At 41.0% G+C, this 22,964-nt stretch overlaps 1 protein-coding gene across 1 annotated transcript; it reads right to left on the reverse strand.

The window, feature by feature from the left end:
• Positions 1–21,452: 21,452 nt before the first annotated feature.
• LOC115527158 (28S ribosomal protein S21, mitochondrial-like) lies at positions 21,453–21,862 on the reverse strand. Its single transcript, XM_032595180.1, has one exon. It carries the CDS (start codon positions 21,818–21,820, stop codon positions 21,557–21,559), a length of 264 nt encoding a protein of 87 aa, XP_032451071.1. The 5' UTR covers positions 21,821–21,862; the 3' UTR covers positions 21,453–21,556.
• Positions 21,863–22,964: the final 1,102 nt, after the last annotated feature.

Genomic DNA, 22,964 nt, shown 5'->3' on the forward strand with positions numbered 1-22,964 from the left:
CATCTTTTATGTGTCTGTTGGCTATCTGGATGTCTTCTTTGGAAAAATGTCTATTCAGGTCCTTTGCCCATTTTTAATCAGATTTTGTGTGTGTGTGTGTGTGTGTGTGTGTGTGTGTGTGTGTGTGTTTTGGCATTAAGTCGTGTAAGTTCTTTATATATTTTGGATATTAACCCCTTATGGGATAGATCATTGCCAAATACCTTCTTCCATTCAGTAGATTGCCTTTTTGTTTTGTCGATGGTTTGCCTTGCTGTGCAGAAGCTTTTTATTTTGGTATAGTCCCAATCGTTTATTTTTTCTTTTGTTTCCCTTGCCTCAGGAGACATATCTAGAAAAATGTTGCTATGGCCGATGTTAGAGAAATTACTGTTTATGCTCTCTTCTAGGGTTTTTATTGTTTCAGGTCTCCCATTTAAGGTCTTTAATCCATTTTGAGTTTATTTTTATGTATGGTGTAAGAAAGTGGTTCACTTTTATTCTTTTCTAGCTAGTTGTCCAAATGGCACCTTTTCTTTTTAAAAAAAGGTGAACTCTGAAACCATGAGATCATGACCTGAGCCAAAGTTGGAAGCTTAACCGACTGAGCCACCCACGTACCCCTATATAAATAATTTTTTAATTAGAGAATACCTATTCTAGTTCACTCACAATGTATATTGTAGGTTAGGTGTAGATTGAATAATTTCATGAATTAAATCCCTTTTATATTCATACATCTGTTAAAGGGAGACTACAATCCAGTTAGACTAACACAATTTTGTTTTGATAAAAAGAAGGAAACCCTCTGCATGGCAAGTTTTCCTCAAGAAACAAGCTTTCTTTTTTAAATACTGTGCAGACACGCATCAAGTGGATAACCTAAAGTTCCAACTGAAGAAGCTAGAAAAAGAAGAGCAATGTAAACCCAAAGTATGTTTAGGGAAAATAGTAATAAATAGCAGAAATCAACATAGTAGAAGACATAAAATCAACAAAGCCAAAAGAGATGGTTCTTTGAAAAGATAAGCAAAATTGATGAACTCCAAACAAGACTGACTTAGGAAAAAAAAAAAAAAGAGAGAGAGAGAGAGAGAAAGAGAGAATGCAAATCACCAATATTGGGAATGAAAGAGAAGTCATTACAGATCCTACAGACATTAAAATAAGTTAAAAGAATATTATAAACAGTTTTAAATCAACAATTCAACAAATTAGATGAAATGGACAAATTCCTCAAAAGCTAAAATTTACCATGATGAAGGAAAAAAACTTAAATAGTAAATTTAAAGAAAGAGAAATTGAATTATCCAGAAACTTCCTACAAAGAAAACTACAGGTCAAGAGTTTTTCACTACTAAATTCTGTCAAACATTTAAGGAGAAAATGGTGCCAATTGTATAAAACCTCTTTCATTTTATGAAACCATCCCATTTTATGATACTAGCATACCAATACCAAATACCAAAACTTGACAAAACATCACAAAGAATAGTAGAAAAGAAAAATAAAATTACGGACCATTGTTGCTCAGGAACAGAGAAGGAAAATTAAAGAAAAAAATTACCAAGTCAAATCAGAATATAAGAAGGATAATACATCCTTACCATGTAAGGTTTACCTTAAGTATAGAAAGTTGGTTTGACATTCAAAAATTAATATAATTTACTCTCTTACTAGAATAAAGGAGGAAAATCATATTTCAAGGGATGCAGTAAAAATAATGAGCAAAATTCAACATCCTTTCATGATGTAAGTGCCCCACAAACTGGGAAAGCAGGAGACAGTTCTCATTCTATTAAACATCATCTATAAAAATGTACAGCTAACATCATACCTAATGGTCATCATCCTAGATAAAGATAAACTGAGACCAGCTTGAATTACCAGAAATTAAGTTTATTCAAGAATAGCAGAGGAATTGCATTTTGGGAAATGCGTGCTGTAATGAGCTGCAGGCAGTTCTGCTGAGGGTTTGGGGTGGGCTGTATTTATGGGACAGGAGTGCAAAAAGGGGGAAGTCCAGCCAGAGTCCAAGCAGTAAATTCCTTGGCTTGAGGATGGGGAGAGATTCTTGGTGGTTGCTCATTGGTCAAGAGATAAGTCTTGGTATTCTGTAAATCAGGCATTTTCGGGAAATGAGTCTCCCTTGTTAAGTTCTGTTCTTCTGAGGGCTCACGTGTGAGGTTCTTCATTTCATATCCTTCAAGACCATTTTTAGATTGAAATCTTTTCACATGGTGAAACAATTGAACCCTTTAACCTAAGATTGGAGACAAATCAAGGATGCCCCCTCTGACCACTCCTATTCAGTGTTGCATTACAGGTTCAAGTTGGTGTGATAATGTAAGAAAAATAAATTAAAGACATGAAATTAAGAAAGGAAGAAGTAAAAGTGTCTCTGCATATGGCATCATTGTTTACACAGAAGAGTCTAAGATATTTACAAAACAAACAGAACCAATAAATGACTTTAACAAGGTTGTGGGACACAAGGTTAAATGTACTTTTATATACCAATAGCAAAAGAACTGAGAAATAAAATGAAAAACTGTCTTTGAAAGAATTACATATTAAATGACTTAGGAATAAATTTAACAAAAGATGTGCACTGAAGACCATGAAGCATTGTTGAGAGAAATGAAAAGGAACTAAACTAATGGCAAATATAGCATATTTCTGAATTAGAAGACTTAATATTGTTAATGCCATAATGGATATCAGTTATTCTCAAGTTGATCTGTAGTTTCAGTGCAGTCCCAGCCAAAATCCCAACAGACATTTGGTGTAAAAGTCCACAAACCGAATTCTCAAGTTTATATGGAAATGTAAAGGGCTGAAGATAGCAAAACAATTTTGAAAAAGAATGATTGGAAGACTTACATTACCTGATTTCAAGACTTACTATACAGTTCCAGCAATTAAGAGTGTTTAACATCCTTAGGTCGCTAAAGAAATGCAAAATAAAACGTCGACAGGATGACACCATACACTCACCAAAACGGCTAACATAAATCAACAACACACAGAACTCTCATACATAGTCATTGGGAGTGTCAAATGGTACAAGCCCTTTGGGTTTTACGAATCTTCACATATTCCAAATTCTACCTTTGGTTTCACCCAAGAGAAGTGAGAGTATAGGTCCACAAAAAAGCTTGTGCAAGGATATTCATAGCAGCTTTATTTGTAATAGCTCCAAGCTAGAAACAGTTGCAGGGTCCCTCAAAAGCACAATTGCTGTAAATTCATACTATGGAGTACTACTCACCTGTGAAGTGGAACGGGCTACTGATACATGCAGCAATGTGGATGAACGTCAGAAACTTGCTGAGTGAAAGGGTACTTCCTGTAAGACTCCCTCTATATGAAGTTCTAGTATAGGCAAAATATTGTATCGTTAAGAAAAAAAATCAGAACTTTGAGGGAATGGGGATGGAAGTTACTGGGAGGACGTACAAGGAGTCTTTCTGAAGTGAAGTTAATACACTGTATCTTTATAGGGGTTCAAGGTTCAAGTGATAAAAGATTTATTATATATTATATATTAAAAGATATACTCTATTCATGTCAATTTAACTCAAAAGAAAAAATCCGTAAGGAAATATGGAATTCTAATGAATGATACGCATGCTGGAGTGTTTTGAGGAGGAACGTCTGATGTCTTCAACTTACTTTGAAAAGCGTGAAAATAAGATGGGTTTATGGTTAGAGTGATGGAGAGATGGATAGATATAATAAGTACTGAAATTTTAGTTGTTGAATCTAGGTGGTGGGTATACGGGTCTTCAGTGTAACGTTATTTCAACCCTCCTGTATGTTTGGACATTTCTATAATAAAATAGAAAACATTGGGATGGTATCAAACCACTTCGGTATTTAGATTCCATAAGATATAAAAGATAAATGTAGTGATTGTTTCTTAAAATGCCTGTATGTATAATACTCCAGAAATTATCATCTTTGCAAGCATGTAAACTTAAAAAAAAATTTGCTGTCAACCTCACAACATGCAGGGTGACAGATTTTTTTTTTAATTTTTATTTTTTAATGTTTATTTTTGACAGAGAGAGAGACAGAGAGACAGAGCATGAGCGGGGGAGGGGCAGAGAGACAGGGAGACATAGAATCTGAAGCAGGCTCCAGGCCCTGAGCTGTCAGCACAGAGCCTGACGCGGGGCTCGAACTCACAGACCGTGAGATCATGACCTGAGCCGAAGTCAGACGCTCCACCTACTGAGCCACCCAGACACCCGAGGGGTAATAGATTTTAAACGTGTTTCAGGCACAGGCACAGGCACAGGCAAAAGAAGTTTGAAGACAGGTGCCCAAATACCCCTTTGTGCTAGTTGTGTGTATTCACCATCACGTCTGGACCTGCTCCCTGTCTGCAGGGTTTCAGACCTAGGGTGTGGACCCTGTTGTCCAATTTCTAGGACCTCGGGAATGCATGCTGTCATATAGCGGTTAATGTATACAGTATACGAATTCATGCCATGCTGGTGGCCCTTCCAGGTAACGTGTATGTTTTGCAGTGATACTGTGAATCACATGTGTTCCTCTAGGAGTGGAGAGCCAGAGGGTCTTAGAAGCCAGTTGGGGGAGATTCTCGGGGCCAGGCAGAGCCCAAAGAAGGCTGGCTCCGTCAGTGTGTTGTAGCAATAGTCAGGTAGATATTGGCATTTAGATGTAGGCCAAGAATGCTAAAACTCCTTCAATGCGTGGGATAATCGTGCCCAATAAAGAATTGTCCCACACATCCTGCATGATTTTCAGTGAAAACCTGATCTGTGTTTACGTAAGTCCACTTTATATGTCAAATTTCCTTTGGTGTATAAACCTGAACTCTTCTCTGTTTCCGGTTTCAGAAAATTCTGTTGCTTCTGCCATTGTTCTCCTGACGTGTGAGTCGCTAGGATGACACACACCATCACATTATGCACGTAGCTGCTGCTTTGCTGGTGACTCAACACAGAGGTGCCAGATGCTGCAGCACGTCCTCTAGTGTGGTCACACCTGAGCGTTTACATGTGGAAAGACGTACCCTTTTACATCAAGTGACTTTCCTTCTAGTTTAGCTTATATTGCTGTTCTAATGCTTTGTTTTATTGAAATTCTGTGCATAGGCGGTAATATTATTTATAGATTTCATTTCCAAATACTAAGGTTGTTACAATTTATTTGTCAAAAGAAGGGAGCAGGGGTCCAATAAGATTGAGGAACTTGGGCCTGCAATGCCCCTGGAATTTAGCATGCCACGCTTTGTGACCCTTAAGGTCATCACTTCACCAGTGTACATACTCAGAGTAACAACTGTGTCATGGCTGATCTTTCTGGAAGGATTTCTTTTAATCCCCTGCTGGCCTGTAGGTCAGTGTATGGACAACATGTTTGCATCCCTGCCCGCCACCGCATATTCATATGTTGAAACCTATCATATCATATGTTGAAATACCGTATGTTGAAACACCATCCAGTGGGATGGTGTTAGGAGGTGGGGCCTTTGGGAGGGGATTAGGTCACGAGGCTGGAGCCCCTGTAATGGGATTTGTGCCCTTCTAACAACAGAGAGGAGAGCTTAACTTCCTCTCTGCCTGGTGAGGACACAGCAAGACAGCCATCTGCAAACAAGGAAGCAGGGCCTCACCAGACAAGGGATCTGCTGGCACCTTGATCTCGGGCTTCCAGCCTCCGGAGCTGTGAGAAATAAATTGTTTAAGCCACCTGGTCCGTGGTGATTGGATATAGCAACCCAAACAGACTAAGTGGGCTTAAATCCAGCAATGCCTCTGGCACCTCCACAGGTGTTCTTAATCTGAAAGGAAGCCCAGATAGGTGCATTTCAGCACCATTAAGTCTGTTCCAGAGCCGGAGCCCAGCATGAAAACATTCCCTGAAGTAACGCACCAAGATGCCCAGCCCGCGTGCACAGGCGCAGGATTCCCAGGCACCCTAATGAGCCCAAATGGGAGGAAAACAAACATATGCAAATACAGAGCAGGAGTAAATACAAACACATCTGGTTCTGGAACTCATGAAGGCGTCGCTACAAATGCATCCAGGCAGCAGGCTGTGTCTGAGTGTAAAGGAAACACAGGCTGTGGAAATGAGAATGTTTGATATTATGCTAACCAGCTGGCCACCCGCCAGGTTCCGCATTCTAAGAGGAAACCAGGTCGCTCCTGCCCCACAGCTAAGACCCAGGGAGGAGACTGCAGTGAATGTGTGTCAGGACCTCAAGAGCATCATGGTGCCATCTAGGGGTGGAGGCTGAGCTGTCCCTGGAGCCTGGCAGCCTTTTGCACAAGGTTACCCAGGATCTGATGCTGCAGTATTTTGCTTGGCAAACACTCACAAGATCTAATAATATTGCATGTTTCACATGAGTTTTCTAGTTTATTTTTATTTTTTTTTTATTAACACTATTTGGTTAGGTAACATGCATGGCATGAGATTCAAAAGGTGCAAAATGGTACCAAAAGAAGATAAGACCCCCTCAGCTCCCTGGTCCTCCAGCTCTGTGATTCTCCTCTCCAACAGCGTCTTGTACATTTTTCCAGAGGTTTGCACATATTTTTATGCGGACCATCGCAAATTGTACACATTGTTCTGTTTTTTCCCCCCATTTATTAAGTTTTCCAGAGATGACTCTGTATCAGGGTATATGGAACTGGTTTGCTCTTTTTAATGATTGTGTGGAATTTTACAGAGTCATTGAACTGTGACTTGTTTAACCTGTCCTATCTGGATGACTATTTACGTTGTTTCGTGTATTTTTCTATCATAAACCATGCTGTGATTAACGTTCACATCTTCTGTGTATGTGTGTGCTCATGTACACAGTCATTTTGCACACGTGTATGAGTATCTCTGAGGACACATTCTGGTGAGTGGAATTGCTAGGTTAAAGGGCATGTGTCTTCATAATTTTGAAAACGCTTGCCAAATGTTCCTTCAGGGAAATGATAACAATTTACATCGCCAGTGGCAATGTATGTGAGTTCTGTCCCCCCCCCCCCCCCAGCACAGAGCATTCTCAGATATTTTCATCTTTGCTAACATGATCAGTGAAAAATACTATCTCAGTTGACTTCATTAACAAGATACTGTCCTAAGCATCCACCTCTCTTAATCCACATCACTATCCTGTTGGATAGCTAAAATTTTGTTAATTTTGAACATTTTACTGATGAGAAAACCCAGGTTAGGTTGAATGATCTGCAGAGGGTCACAGAGCTGGAGTGAGACAAAATCCCCAATGTTTTGTATGCAAATGCAGCTCTTTCCACAAGAGCAGAGATGCCTCCAGTGGGTAAAGTAGCTGTGGCCCAGAAAGCGGAAGATTTTGGTGTATTGAAAAGAAAACCACAGGCCCAGAATGGCGTCACTTAGGCCGACTTAGCAAATCGTGACTTAACACCTAACCTAATTTTAGTTTCAACCTCCCCCAGAAATGTGGTCTTAATCCATCAGTTCAGAATTTTCTGATCACCAAAGAGCTAATCTGTCATGTGGGCCCTCCCAAAGAAGCAGAGGTGATCTGCATGATAAAACCCCTGCCCTTCTCTCTAAGGGAAATGAGCTTTTCTTTTCTTTTGCTAATAACTCCTTGCTTGCCCCTCCTGAAAATCTTCCGTTCTGTTCAACTCCTCCAAGCTCCCCTCTCCTTGCTAGATGGGATGCTGCCTGATTCATGGATGACTTCATAAAGCCAGTTAGATCTTCACATTGACTCGTTTGAATTTTTGTTATTTAACAGGTTTCTGCTGGAAGAAAAGCCTACATGCCCCACTGGGGACCTAGGCCATAAAAGAGAGAAATTGGTTTCAGGGGCTTAATCCCTTGGGGGGACTTCTGGGAAGTGGTATAAGGCACACAACTCAGAATTATCCCAGCCGAGGGGTGAGGAAGCTGGAGTATTTATGTACCAACTCTAGGGAGTCACTGGTCAAAGGCTGTTCTCAGGGAGGTGAATCCCCTAGTGCTTAGGCTCACCATGTCGGAGGGCAGCATGGGTTCCGATGGTCCAGAAAATGCCCCAGACATGCCAATCCTGGTGGCTGCAAGCTGGCAGGAGTGCATGGAAATGGCAGCATGAGGGACAAGGACAGGGCGCAGAGGTGTGCCCTTCAGTGTAGTCACTGGAAAGTGGCCCAGGCTTTCAGTAGTGACAGTGAGGGGAGGGAACTGCATTGTACTCTGCACCCCCGGTCCTGGTCAGGGTTGAGCAGAACTTCTGTCTGCCCAGCTTCCCCCCGCCCCCACAACCCCTCATCTCTACTCCAGGCTTAACCCTTCCTATGAGGACCGTTGGTGAAAGTTCAACCCCAGAAGCACATGAATCATTTGCAGGTTTGACACACACAAGTTAGAATTGTTGCACAGACATAACATTTTGAATACAGTTGCAAAGGTTTCCCCAGAAGATCATCTGAGGACCCCCCGGCAAGTCCTTTGAGATCTAGATCACCTTCCATCGGAGTGTGGCTGCCTGCCTATCTAGTAGCCATGCAAACCCCTCTTCTCTTTCTTCGTTGTCAAACACTCTTGATTACCTGTCCGTAAGCTGATGACAGACGGATTGAATTGCAAGGTGATCGTTTTTAAAGGTTTTATTTTTTCAGTTTCACAATATAATTCTCTATTTCCACAGCTTCATTAGGGGAAATGAAGAGCATTTATGCAAAAGTTCAGCCAGGAAATACGTGACAGCTTGTAATCAGATATAGTCCCAGCAAAGACTTGCACTTAAGTGGTGTTCTCCTGTTTTGAATTTTTATAATGTGCATTTGGAGCATCTTTTTTAAAAAACATCTGTGCTCTCATTATGTGTTACTTGTGTTGATTGGGGTTTTTCTTTAGCGCCTGTGTCCCTAGTATTATTAACCAGGGCACGTGAACTGCTGGTCCTCTAAGAATTTATATGCTGGAATAATACATTAGTGCAGTAGTGTTACTGTGTGTGCATAATTACTGGGTTGCCAGAATTCCCTTAGCATGGGTGATGCACCTCGGTTTCTTCATTTGTAATTCTAGATGAATGTGCCGACTTCATTCCCGGGAGATTTGATTAAGTTACTCTTTAACTTCCAAACTGCACTTTCTGGCCAAACCAAAGGAAGTCTAATTTGGAGGAAAGAACTAATTATTATAAAGTAAAACCTTAATCATTTTCCATGTTATACATTTCTCCTGAAACTTGCCTCTTTGTTTTTCTCTGTGCGGAGCTCACTGGGACCTGCGGGGAAGGCAGAGACCAACTGGATTCTACCTGAAAAACCATAAGGAAAGGCAGAGCCAAATGCTGTTCAGACTTCAACGTGAGGCAGGCTCCAGGGACGCAGGCTGAACAACAGTTTTACCATTTAGTAGGCTAGCCTTCGAAGGGGATAGCGCGTAAAGCTGGGGAGGGGTTTGAACAGGTGTTGCAGTAGCAAGAATTTAAAAAAAAAAAAAAAAAAAAAAAAGCCCAGACTAGGTCACCATTTCCACTCTCTACTCCTGGGGACTGGGAGGGTAGGAAAAAAAATCAAACATTTGTCTCATCAGAGTATTTATTTTTAGAATACAGAATCCTAGAGTTTCCTATAACATATTCATTTTTAACGCTGTATCCTTTTTGGTATATGTAGAAGTTTTTAGTTTTTTCATATCTTTACAGAGTTAAGTAATTCCTGAACATGGCAAGTGGTTCTCAAGACTACGTGGGAAAGAAAACGCTTAAGGAGAGTAAGGACAATTTTGAAAAAGATGCCCTGTGATAAAACTTGTCCTATAAGATATCACAACAGGTTATAAAGCTAAAGTAGTTAATGGGATGTGTCATTGGCATGGGGATAAAAAAAGTAGATAATGGAACAAAGTAGAAAAGTAACAAATGGTCCCGTGCATGTTGAAATGTTTATCCTTATGTTTAAAGTGAAAATTTTCAACTTTACAACATGTCAAATCCATTCTGTAGAGTGAAGTTGTAAATATGAATAGCAAGACATTGAAATTTTAGGAAAAAAATCATAGAAGACTGTATTACTGTCTTTAGATAAGAAATTATTTTGGGGGGCACCTGAGTGGCTTAGTTGGTTAAGCATCTGACTTCAGCTCAAGTCATGATCTTGCAGTTCGTGGGTTCAAGTCCTGAGTCCAGCTCTGTGCTGACAGCTCAGCTGGGGCCTGCTTCAGGTTCTGGTCTCCCTCTCTCTGCTCTTCCCCAGCTCATGCTCTGTGTCTCTTTCTCAAAAATAAACATTAAAAAATTAAAAAAAATTATTTTTCAATTAAAATATTGGTTTCCAAAATACATGAAAAATTCATAGAAGTCAGGAGAAGGGCAAACAATTCAGGAAAATAATGGAAACAAGTTAAAGAATCAAACATTTCACAAAAAAATATACCTAAATAACAAATATTTGAAATCCATGCCCAAATTTGCTAGCAATTCAAACAGTGCTAATTACATTAATACTGTGAACAACAAAGTAATGGCTATGAAACTTACGCTCCCACTTGGCAAATTGGATAAAACGAAGGAGATGTTCATGAACATTGGACAAGTACTGTGATCCTTGAGACAAGGGAAACTCCACGAATTGCACATTCACCCTGCCTTTCCGCTCTGAGTCTGGAAGGATGACCTGGGAACTAGAGTGTGAGCATAAAATAGCAGTTGGTAGAGAAAACAGAGATCAAAATTCAGTGGACTCTAAAGTTCTGACTTCTAATTCCAACAAATGTGTTATCTCTGTATCTGTTTCTATATTTTTCCTATTAGTAGTCACATTTTATTCATTGCTAGTTATTTTTTTCTTGTAGGCTGAGTTTTAGGAATGCTGCATTGTCGAGAGCCTGGATTTTGTTGTCTTCCTATAAAAACTGTTGAGGTTTCTGGCATGCAGTCAGTTTGCACATTGGTGTGATCCTACAGAAGTCTGTTTTGGGGCTTTGTTACAGAAGTTCTAGAATAGCTCTTACTCTAGGGCTAGGCATAGCCTTTATTTGGTCTCAACAGAACACCCAGGATGTTCAGCAAGGTCTTTTTACTGAGACTATTTTGAACTTTAGTATCTCCTAGAATTGTAAGACCTTAAAAACCCCCATCCAGCTCACATGCCCCTAGCTGTTTTCTCCCAATCTTTGCCCTGTGCTTGTAAGGAATAATATCTACCTAAAGATGCAAGGGAATGTTACACAGATTTCTGTAGTTCTTTCTGCATGTACTTCCTTCTTTTTGGAACCCTGACTTATAAGCTCCAGCTACCTCAGCCAGTACCATTGAGTTTTGGGGTCAAGGAGGGTGGGCAGGAAAATTAAACTATGTCCACAGCAAAACATTCAGATTTTGCAAACCCAAGTATTGAATTACAAGTGTAAATAATGTTTATTTTTGAGAGACAGAGACAGAGTGAGCAGGGGAGGGGCAGAGAGAGAGGGGGACACAGAATCAGAGGCAGGCTCCAGGCTCTGAGCTGTCAGCACAGAGCCCAACATGGGGCTTGAACCCATGAACTGTGAGGTCATGACCTGAGCCAAAGTCGGACGCTTAACTGACTGAGTTACCCAGGTGCCCCCCCAATGATAACCTTTTAGATTGGTTCCGATATTTTTGTATTCCAAAAAAAATAATGAAAAACTTCATATAAACTCGTTTCATCTGTTGTATGTGTGTATATCTGCATAAATGTATTTTTTTATTTTTAATTGAAGCATAGTTGACATACAGTATTATGTTAGTCTTAGGGGTACAACATTGTGATTTGACAGTTATTTATATTATGAAATGATCACCACGAGAAGTGCTATTACCATCTATCGCAATACAGTGTTATGACAATGATATTGATTATGTTCCCTATGCTGTACTTCTCTTCCCTGTGACTTTCTTGTTTTATAACTGCAAGTTTGTACCTCTTACTCCCCTTCATCTGTTTTGCCTATCCTCCCACCCGCCTCTCCTCTGGCAATCAGCAGTTTGTTCTCTGTATTTATGAGTCCATTTCTGTTTGTTTTGTTTTTTAGATTCCACATAAAAGGTAAAAGCACACAGTACTTATGTGTCTCTGTTTGACTTATTTCACTTAGCATAATACCCTCCAGATCCATTTATGTTGTCACAGATGCCAAGATCTCATCCTTTTGTATGGTTAATATCCCATTGTGTATATACACACCACATTTTCTTTATCCATTCACTTGTTGTTGAACACTTACGTTGAGTCCATGTCTTGGCTATTGTATATAATGTAAAATATGCATAAAGGTGAGTATATCTTTTCAAATTAGTGTTTTCATTTTTGGTGGTAATTACCCAGTAGTGGGGTTGCTGAGTCATATTATAGTTTTCTTTTTAATTTTTGAGGAACTTTCATGCTGTTTTCCACAATGACCACACCAATTTCCATTCCCACCAACAGTGCATGAGGGTTCCCTTTTCTTCACATCCTTGCCAACACTTGTTGTTTCTTCTATTTTTGAGTGTAGCCATTCTGACAGGTGTGAGGTGATATCTCGTTGTGGTTTTGATTTGCATTTCTCTGATGGCTTATGCTGAGCATCTTTTCATACATTTCTTTGGCCATCTGTTCTTCTTTGGGAAAATGTCTATTCAGGTCCTCTGCCCATTTTTTAATTGGATTATTTGTTGTTTTTTGATATTGAGTTGTACAAGTTCTTTTATATTTTGGATATTAACTACTTATCAGATATATTATTTGCAAATATCTTCTCCCATTCAGTAGGATGCCTTTTCGTTTTTTTGTTTTGTTTGTTTTGGTTTTTTTTTTTTTTTTGATAGTTTCCTTTGCTGTGCAAAAACTTCTTAGTTGGATGTAGTCCCAATTACTTACTTTTGATTTTGTTTCTTTTGTCTGAGGAGACAGATCCAGAAACAGATTACTAAGGTCGATGTCCCAAGAGTCTACTGCCTATGTTTTCTTCTAGGATTTTATGGTTTCAGGACACATTCGGTCTTTAATCCATTTTGAATTTATTTTTGTGTATGGTATAAGAAAGTGGTCCAATTTCATTCTTTTGCATGTAGCTGTCCAGTTTTCCCAACACCCTTTACTGAAGAGACTGTCTTTTCCCCATTGTATATCCTTGCCTCAGTTGTCATAGATTAACTGATCTGCACAATACATTTCTAATTGTGCACAATACATACTTGAAAGATTACATTTTGAATTTATAACTTGTAATTCATAATGTCTATAGATAGGCCAAATATCCCTCCTTAAAACATGTACCTGTTTAGATTCTCACTGGCAATAAAAAAGAGTGCCAGCTTTCCTGTATCCTTGCTAACGTAGTATATTATCAAATTCTGTAATTTAAACAAAAATGAAAGATAGAATTACTTTGAACTGTAGAAAATGGACTTGTGGAGAGAAAGCCTGAGGGCAAAGAAACTATTTAGAGAGTTATTGCTCTAAGTGAGAGAAATATGGCAGGAACAATGGGAATGTAGAACAGTGGATGGTTTTGAAAGGTAATTAATGGCTATAATTGACAAGATTTGGTCACTGCTTTTAATATAAGACATTAATTTTATCACTTATAAAATCAAAATAGGAGACCTATGTTTTCAAAAACAGGAGACGCTTTAAAGAAATTATAGTCTGTCCCCATGATGGTATGTCATATAGCAATTAAAAATCAAGCTGCTAAGAAACATACCTGATAATGAGAGAATGCTCATAATATAAAGCTAAACACAAAAAAATTGGATACAGAACTGAAAATAAAGTAGATCTCAATTTTGCATTGTTATACCAATATCTTTATTTTTAAGGAAACGCACCAAAATATTAACAGTGTTTTAACTATTGTTCCTGAATGGTTGGATTGTAGATCATTTTAGTTTTTGCCTTATGTATTTCTAAATAGTGTACACTTTCTTCACAAATGTACTATTTTGTATAAGAGAAAAAGCAGAACAGTAGCATTAAGAGGACTGTATAACAAGAACTGCCATTTCCAGTTTGATGCCAGTGACTTTTAAGTCATGGACATTTTTATTTATCTTTCTTCAAAGCTAGTTTCTCTTTAATGTGTTCGAAATACAGTTGAATTATGTTGCCCCTGAAAAGGTGAGTATGGTACTTGTAGAATGCAAGGTAATGGCCCTGCTTGCTGTGTATAAGTGATGGAAATCCCTTCTCCAGTTATACGTAAGTACTCTTAAAAAGCTCCCCTAAAACCCAGACTGCTTAACTCTTTTCCTAATTAAACCCAAACCAGTTTTGATTCTCACTGTGTCTGTAATTGCACAATCCTATCCAGAATCTTATTTCTTGCCCAAGACGCATTAAGGTGAAAGCAATCTGACAAGTCTTTTTTTTAAATTTAAGGTTTCTGCATTTATTTCCTGAAACTGTTGCAGTGTATTTTTTTAGTGAATTTTTTAGTGAATTTATACTCAGAAGAAAAGCAAGTTAGACTGTTTTGTAATTTTGAGGTAGAAAACGTGCTTTATAGACATTAATATATTAACTTTCCCATTCATGCTGTACTTGGCTGTGTGCTAATACATTTTTTTTTTTTACTTTTTTGACCTAAATAAAGGAAGTAAAGAATCATAAAGAAGGAAGTTGACATAGAGTAATGGCTAAGTTCAGTAGCAATTTGTCCTTATTAATATTTAAAAAAATTCCTTTAAAAAAATCTTACCTAAGTGTTCACCCCTAATTATATTCCCAGCAAATGAAACTTTTAGTTTCAGATTATTAACTATCTTCACTATTCAATTAATCATAAGAGCACAGGATTTGGTCCAGTTTTTTGTTTTTGTTTTTGTTTTTTTTAATAGCAAGCACTTAAGATACCTTTCCATAAGTACCCAAAACCAGAGTGCACTCCTTTTTCTGACTGCTCTGGGCCAGCCACTCTTTTCCACTTCGTCTCTGTTGTGCCTTATAGGGTCACAGCCTTAACTCAGAAGCAGCCGTCAACTGTAGACAAAGACAAAATAAAGCAAGCATGAATAGAAAGACACTTGCAGCCTTGAGTGTATTGACATCTGTTGGTCGCAGTGGAAGCCTGGATGGCTTATAAACTGATGATGCCCGTTGTGTGTGTGTGTGTGTGTGTGTGTGTGTGTGTGTGTGTGTGTGCGCACGCGCGCGCGCGCGCGCACGCGTGCATGGTTAGATGACACAAGTCATTGTCAAAAGAACAAAGCCATAGATCATTTTGCTTGCATCTAAAAAGATCACTGTTGTTCTTAGCAGGATGTAACACTTACAGCAAGCCATTTAGCCAAATACAATGGAAGTCTTGTAGTTGGCTAGGCTTCTGCAGGTGATACTGTGGTTGGTGCCATGGAATGTCTGGCATTTTCCATTCTGCTCTCCTCCTGTCTGGTAATATAATAACTCCAGGAGTTGTAGTAATAATATGCTTTTAAAGATATGGAATAGATAATGGTCACATTTCTAGAACTGAAGTCTGTCTTGTATATATGTGTGTGTATATATATATATATGTGGGTGTGTATGTGTGTGTATGTGCGTGTATATATACACACACACACACACACGTCTGTAAAAGAATTCCATTGTAGAGTATATAATATGATATCCTCAAGAATGCAATTGGTAATATCAATTAAGCTTTCTTAGAACCAAGAGAAAAAGTACAATTATTGTTAATGGTCCCTGAAAATGTGCTTCTCAGAATGTATTAAGCATTTAAAAGAAAAATTTGGTTCTTTTTAATTTTCAGAGGAACAGAACTCCCTCGCATTGTAGGAGTCTCAACCAAATTGTTAAACAAGAAAAAATTAAAAATCAATTAATTGTAATTCACGAATATTGTGAGCGTATGCTCTATGTGCTGAAGTGTAAAGGGAATGAATAAGGCCTATCAAGTATTGTCTCTAGAAAGTATTGATATTTTTTAGGTATGAAAATGGCTTTGTGGGTAGGTTCTGTTTTTTTTTTTTTAAACAAATCTTATCTTTTAGAGAGCCATACTGAAATATCAAAAGGTGGATTAGTATAATATCTAGGATTTGCATCAAGATAATCTGAAGGGGAAGGCAGACAGAATAGTTGGGGAACAGAAAATCACACTGGCGATGAGTCGATTATCGTCAAAGCTGAGAGATGTGCACGTAGGGGTTCATTATACCTTTTTGTCCCAATTTTGTTTACATTTGAAATTTTACATAATACAAAGTTTTTTAAAAAAGGATTTTCTGCGAGACGCATAGCTAGTAATTTACAAAACCCTTGGAATGTGAAAACATTGTTCTAAACTTCTAAGCACTTTACATATTTATTCAATACTTACAAGAACCCCAGCGAGATAATTACTGTTATTCACCCCATTTTATATTTGGGGAACTGGAGGCACAGAATGTCAAATAATTTGCCAAGGCTGCGTTGTCTGTGTGCTTTAGCCACTTGGTAAAGAAACACCCTCTCTTGTTTGGCCCAGACTCGTGACGACAGGGCAGAGAGAGCCTGGACTTAGACCCTGTGCCGCACAGCTCCACCCCTGGTTCTCTCCTCCTGAGATACTCCACTTCTGGAATCCCTCTTTGTGGTAAACTTGTTCTAGTTTAAGAAAGCATTTTGAAGGACTCATTTCCAAGGGTTCTGTTGTTTTCATATTTTTTCTGCTTTACAAAGAATTTCTGTTAAATCTCCTATCACCTTGGATTTGTGTTTGAATTGTTGCATTCTGTTGCTATGATTTGTGATACAAGGTGCAGAGGCAGAAAGCAGAGCGAGAGTGAGAAAAAGGTTAACTTCCCATGAAGCATTGGGGAAATGCATCATGATGAGGAAGAAGAGAGAGAAGACTGGCATGGAGGCTGGGTCAGATAGATAAGCCAGGGTGTTCATCACAGAGGGATGCTGGAACAAAGACCACAAAAGGTGCATGCATCAGTTGGCCATGGAGGTTCAGAAAATTGCATGTGGACGTCACCAGCTTCGAGGCAGAGCCCATGATGGGGGCCTGAAAGGTGAGGGACTCATCTGGAACATCCACAGTTGGCAAGTGCAGTATAACCTAGAAATACATCTAAGAGGACCACATGGAACGAGAGGCCAAAAAATCAGCAGGGAAATTAGGTCGGACTAAGATAACGACTCTGTGCATGTCAATAACAGCAGTGGCCACACTTCTGCCTTTTGGACGTGTCTCATCTTTGGCTGTCCTTCCCTTGCCTGGCATCTGATGAGATTTCACAGATGGTCTGCCTCAAATGTTTCTTCTTACTTACGCCCTGTGGTTTGAGTCATACAGAAACTCTGGACTGATGATATCCTCAGTTGTAGGCAGAATCATGCCATCTCTGCCCCCCTCCCTTCACACGGTTGCCTCGGGACACAATTTCCTGCTCCAAAGACCCTCTGTGCTCACTTGCAGCCATCCTAAACTCTCCTAGCATCCTGGAAAGCATAGTCTTGACTGTGCTGGGGGAGCCTCAGAGATACCGTGGGAGACGCTGTTCTTTAGGGCGATACGAAGGAAGTGAAGTGCTCCACCATGTCCAGAGTGTTTCCATAGCCATGACCTCACTTGATCCACACGTTAGCGGAAGGGGGTGACACTGCTGTAAATGGAGAAACTGAGTCTCACAAAGCCAAGGTCACCTAACAGCCTAGCAACAGATGTGAATGAAGCTCTCCTGGCTGCTTGTGTTGTCTTTTGTTTCTGTTTGTGGTGGTGTTTATTTTATAATTTTATTTTGTTGTTATGCAAAAAGGACCATTTAAATTAGAGACAGAATAATAACATTCTCCAAAATTGTTGCTACCAGAGCCATTATTTAACATTTTGGGGAGCGTGTGCTTGATAGAAACCTGTCTGTTCCTACCCTGTCAAGATCAGATTCCCAGGAGCCTAACTGAAGCACTGAGGTTTGCTTTCCTCAGAGCTGCTAAAAATTACAATACATAACACAACACTGATTTGCATTTACACAGCTCCCCTTTCCTTTGAGGCCCTCGGAGCTCGTAACAAACATGCATTTCTGTATTTCCATGTTGACCTGATGCCTCCTCCCATGGTGCCCAAGGCAGTTTGCATATATTAATCTATCCAGTCAGCCACTGAAGCCGCGTGGGGGTTTGTGAAGTTTAGGGCCAGGTCGACTCCTGAGCCTGCTTAAGTTTACAGTCATCTGATCCTTTGATGTGAGCAGACTCTCAAGCCGAATTTGGGTTAGGTGGTCAGAAAAGGTGCCACACGAGACAGAAGATCATCATCCGGCTCAGTGTCGCTCAAAGCGGGGTCAGGAGACCACCCATAATAGAATTACGTGGGTGCTTAGTAAAAATGTGTTTCCTCGTCTCCACCTCAGACCCGCTGAATCCAAATCTCCCAAGTGGCCTGACCTGGAATCTGTTAACAAGCTCCTTTGATCTTCCTGTGGCTCAAATGTGAAAGCCCCAACCCAGCTTATCCTTTTATTCTAAGGGGAATCGAAACGCTCCCCAGAAAGGTGAAGGGAAGTCTCTGCAGAACCCTCATGAGCTGCGGTGGCTGTGGTCTAACTGTCCCCTGCTGTCATCACTGTGCTTGCCATCTGAGGCTCCCAAGGGACCTCCTCCACCTGACAGGCAGGTGTGCCGTATTTTACTGTGTGTCTTTTTCCAGGAAGTTGAGCCTCACCGTACGTCATATGAGACAAAAACCTTCTGGCCATCAAGTTTATTTGAACTACCAGTAATTGATATAATTTATTACTGACAGCTGCCTACAGCGTGGCCTGCACTGGGCTTACTCACTTGAGAAGTATGATCTCACTTAGGGTTCATAATAATAATTCTACAATGTGGACACCACCCTTTTCTCCATTTGCAAATTCTTTAATGAGGCAAGGCAAGATCGAGTGACATGTTCTGGGACATGCAGCTTCTTAGGGGCAGCTGGGATTTCCATTCAGAATGGAACCCCTTTGCTCCCCAGACTCCCCTTTACCCCAGAAGAGACCTGATCCACTGTGGAGTTTGACCACTCGATTGGCAGGATCTGTCATTGATGGTCACGGAGCACTTTAACTTCCTCATTGACCTAAGTAAAACAGCCATCCCTACACACAACACACACACACACACACACACACACACACACACACACACCTTCCCCATCCTCTAGTCTCTCCCTGTTTTGTTTCAATCACAGAATCTGCCACAACGTGGAAATGGATTTGCTTATTCCTGTGTTCTTGCCTATCCCCCCACTGGAATTTAGGCCCCGTGAGGGCAGGACTCTTGCCTGTTCTGTCCACCATTGCATCTTCTACACTTAGAGCAGGGTCTCGTCCTCGGTAAATGTTTCTCAAATCAGTAAGCAAACGAATCCTTAATCTTTGGTTTCAGTGTCTTCCCAGAGTTTGTAGAAAACCATTCCCGATACTGGAATTGATCTGCTCTCTCTAGAAGGGTGGATTGGGACCCACTTTCCAGTCCTGACCTGCTGGGAGAAAACGTATAGCATTTTAAGAAAGCCCATGCATTGTGATGGTTACATCTCTTAACACTTGGGGTTGCTATTCTTTCTGTCTTCTGAAATCCTTTGACCAAATAGGCACTACTGCCCACTTGTCTCTAGTCCCTGAGTCTACAGTGTCTAAATAGAGCAGATTAGAGCATTGTTGTCAGTGGCTCTGGGACCACGTTTATGTCCAGATAAGAGGAGCCCCTGACCTGAGTCCCAGGGTATAGAGACCATTTCCTCTTGGCTGTGCCTCTTAGGTTGGAATGAGAAGTCTGCGGGGCCTCTAGGACTCCATGCCATCCCCACCGGACTGTGCTCTGTGTTTTTGCAACCTGGGAATTCTCTGGCCAAATGTTCCCAACCCCATGGGGTGATGGGATCTGCTTGGACTTCTGTCCTAGATCCATTGTCCCAGAAGTGCTCAGGCCCAAGGGGCAATTGTGTACAAGGGCGTGTTGACAGAGCATGGCTGTGTTGCGGGGGCAGGGGGGGGGGTTGATGGTCCACGCATGCACGTAAGGACCTTACAGGGCAGGATGGAACCAAGGCTGGGAAGAGGAAAGGGTGTGCCAGGGGCCAGTTTTCCCTGCCCCATCGTCTGCCAGCCCAGGCTTCTGAGCACGTTCACTACCAGCCTGGTCTTCAGATCATTATGAAGGTGTATGTGGCGAGGTGGGATGAAGGACATATTTGAGTTTGCTGACTTGGTTTCCAACCATTAGATATTTTAGTCATCTGGCACGTAGCCTCTGTTTGTGCCCTGGCCCCGGGCCCTGCAAGTGTCAGGACGAGCCTGAGTGGCTTCTGAAAGCTAGGCTTGACGGTGGTAGCAGTATTTAAATGTCCCGTATGTGCATCTTACCTCTCAACTTCATTTTTGGGCTTCTTAGGTGTCTTTTTGCCTCAGTCATGCCCGGCACATAAGTAGTTCATGACTAATGGCTACCTCTACGGTAATGATCACACTCCGTCCCAATAAACAGGAGAGCCAAATGCACGATGAGCTGGCAGTCGGCTTTTAACTCTCCTGACTCCCAGCATCGGGTGCAACACACCCCCTTTACACAACAGTAAGGCAGAGCGTGCGAGAACTCAGCCATGTCTGTGTGCTTCCCCCCCCCCCACCCCCCACGCCTGCTCGGAGGCTGTGCCACTGACAGCAGGCACGTTGCTTGTCCTGAATTTTTCAATCACTCTCCTCGAGTGGCTGGAAATGGTATGAAGAATTCATGTTCTAACTGAGTATATAACCCTCTTACCACAGACACATTTGTACTTATTTTTAAATGTTTTAAAGGATATTTTTGGTTTCGTCAACTCAAGCAACTTGAGCATCATGCAGCCTTAACTTACAAACCCACAGTTGCTGAAAGAGGGCTGTGGCGTTTGAAGGAAAAAAAGTAATTATCCGTAGAGAGCCATTTCACTTCTGAGAGTCAAGTCTGCTTCGAAAAGTTTATGTCCCAGTGACTGATAGAGATCAAAACGTAGATAATCCGGCCCCCCGCCCGCCCCAGAATGTGTGGGTGCCTTGTTTACCACTGAAATAGCTTTGGGGCTGGCAGAACATTCCATTGGTCTTTAGATTTACAATATCATGAAGGCATTGTCATATCTCCTATTTATTATTCAGAAAAGTGAGACCAAAAATAGACTCCCTGAATCCAAAACTCAGGAACACAGAGAACAGGTGGGTGGTTGCCAGGGGAGGCAGTGGGAGTGAAACGGGTGAAGGGGGTCAAAAGGTACAAACTTCTGGTCGTAAAATAAGTATTCCTTGGAGGTAATATAAGCATGGCAGCTCTAATTAACAATACTGTATTGCATGTTTGTTGCTAAGAGTAGATCTTAAAAGTTCTCATCACAAGAAAAAAAAACCTGTCAGCTATACGTGGTGACAGATGTTAACTAGACTTATTTGTGGTCATTTAACAACAGGTACAAATATTGAATCATCGTATTGTACACCTGATGCTTACATAATGTACATTAGTTACACCTGTTTTTATTTTATTTTTTTTTATATGTGATTGAGTTTATTATTATAAAAAAGGGGAGAAAAAATGAGGTTTGAGATAGGAAGGAGACAGCTGGAGAGGGATTTTCATACTGGGCCTACAATCCACAGGCCTCAGCAGCCCTGCCATGGGTCTGCCCGATTCTTTCGCATCAAGAAGTTGATCTTGCGAGCCATTTCCATGTTGTAGATCCGCCGGCAGGTTTCATAGCTTTCCCTCTGTCGTCGGCGACAAGGCTTTTCATAGTACCGCCGTCGCTTAATGTCCTCAATGAGCCCATCCATGGTGAGAATTCTGTTTAGGGTCCTGTATGCACCTTCCACTTTTCCTTCCTGTACCATCACAGTCCTGGCAATGAACTTCAGATGTTTTGCCATCACCTTGGGGTTTAAATCCTCACTCTGCAGGATCCCACGCCCTCCGGAACCAGCCTCCAGGAACCAGTTATACCTGTTTTTAAAACAGACCAAAAGGGGGTTAGATATAGTCTCACAAACACAGAGGTGCTGGTTTCTCCTACGAGATTCCTAATCCTCTCTGACTCTCCTGGTCCAGCCTCCACATGTGACTGGTTCCTTCCCAACTTCTTAGAAATAGCTTGTTATTTCCTGCATAATTTCCTTTCTTTTCTTTTTCTTTTTTTTTTTTTTAGAGAGAGCGTGAGCTGGGAGAGGGGCAGAGGGAGAGGGAGAGAGAATCTTAAGCAGGTTCCATGCTCACCACGGAGCCCAATGCGGGGCTCAATCCCACAACCTCGGATCATGACCCGAGCTGAAATCAAGAGTTGGGTGCTTAGCCAACTGAGCCACCCCAGCGGCGCCCCTCCTGCATAATTTTCTTAAAGGGGTGGACATGTAAGTGGTCCTCATTCACATCTCAGAGTATAAAAACACAAATAATTGTTGACCATTTAAATATGTAGAATCTCATCGACAGGAGTTTAAAAATAACCGCCTGAACCTGGGTGATCCACATCTACTGAGGACGTGCAAAGTGGAGCCGATGCTGCCATGTTGCCTTCTGCTGTGTTTTGTCTAGATTTTGAGAAGAGAGGCCAGGAAACAGGCCACGAGTACCGACCACGGAAGCCATGTGCGGTTGAACTACTGACCTGGTTCCCCGCACCCCATGTGAACGGCTCTCTGTGCTGCTGGAATCTGTTGGGGATTCTATACTTCTGTTTCTAGCAGCTTTATTGAGGTATGATTTACACACAATAAAATCACCCACTTTTTAAGTGTTAAATTCAATGAGTTTAGAAACTCCGTAGAGTCAGGTGGTCACCAACGCACTGCAAATACACAGCATTTCTCTCACCCTGAAAGTCCTTCCTGCCCCTTGCTTTCCTCTGTTTTGGAAGGTGGGATGGCAGATTCAACATGAATCAGTGTTAGGGCTCAAGTGCAACCACAGACCGCCCCTGCTAGAGCGTGGAGACGCTGTTGTGTACCCAGTCTTGCCTACGGGAAAGGAAAAATCACTGCTTTAGGCTAGAGATTTCTTTCTTTCCTTTGGGAAAAT

The sequence above is a fragment of the Lynx canadensis genome, chromosome D2, assembly GCF_007474595.2.
Source record: "Lynx canadensis isolate LIC74 chromosome D2, mLynCan4.pri.v2, whole genome shotgun sequence".
Lineage (NCBI taxonomy): Eukaryota > Metazoa > Chordata > Mammalia > Carnivora > Felidae > Lynx > Lynx canadensis.

Bases quoted from the DNA above. Each gene is read 5' to 3' on its own strand.
- LOC115527158 (XM_032595180.1), bottom strand. From the start codon at position 21,820: ATGGCAAAACATCTGAAGTTCATTGCCAGGACTGTGATGGTACAGGAA.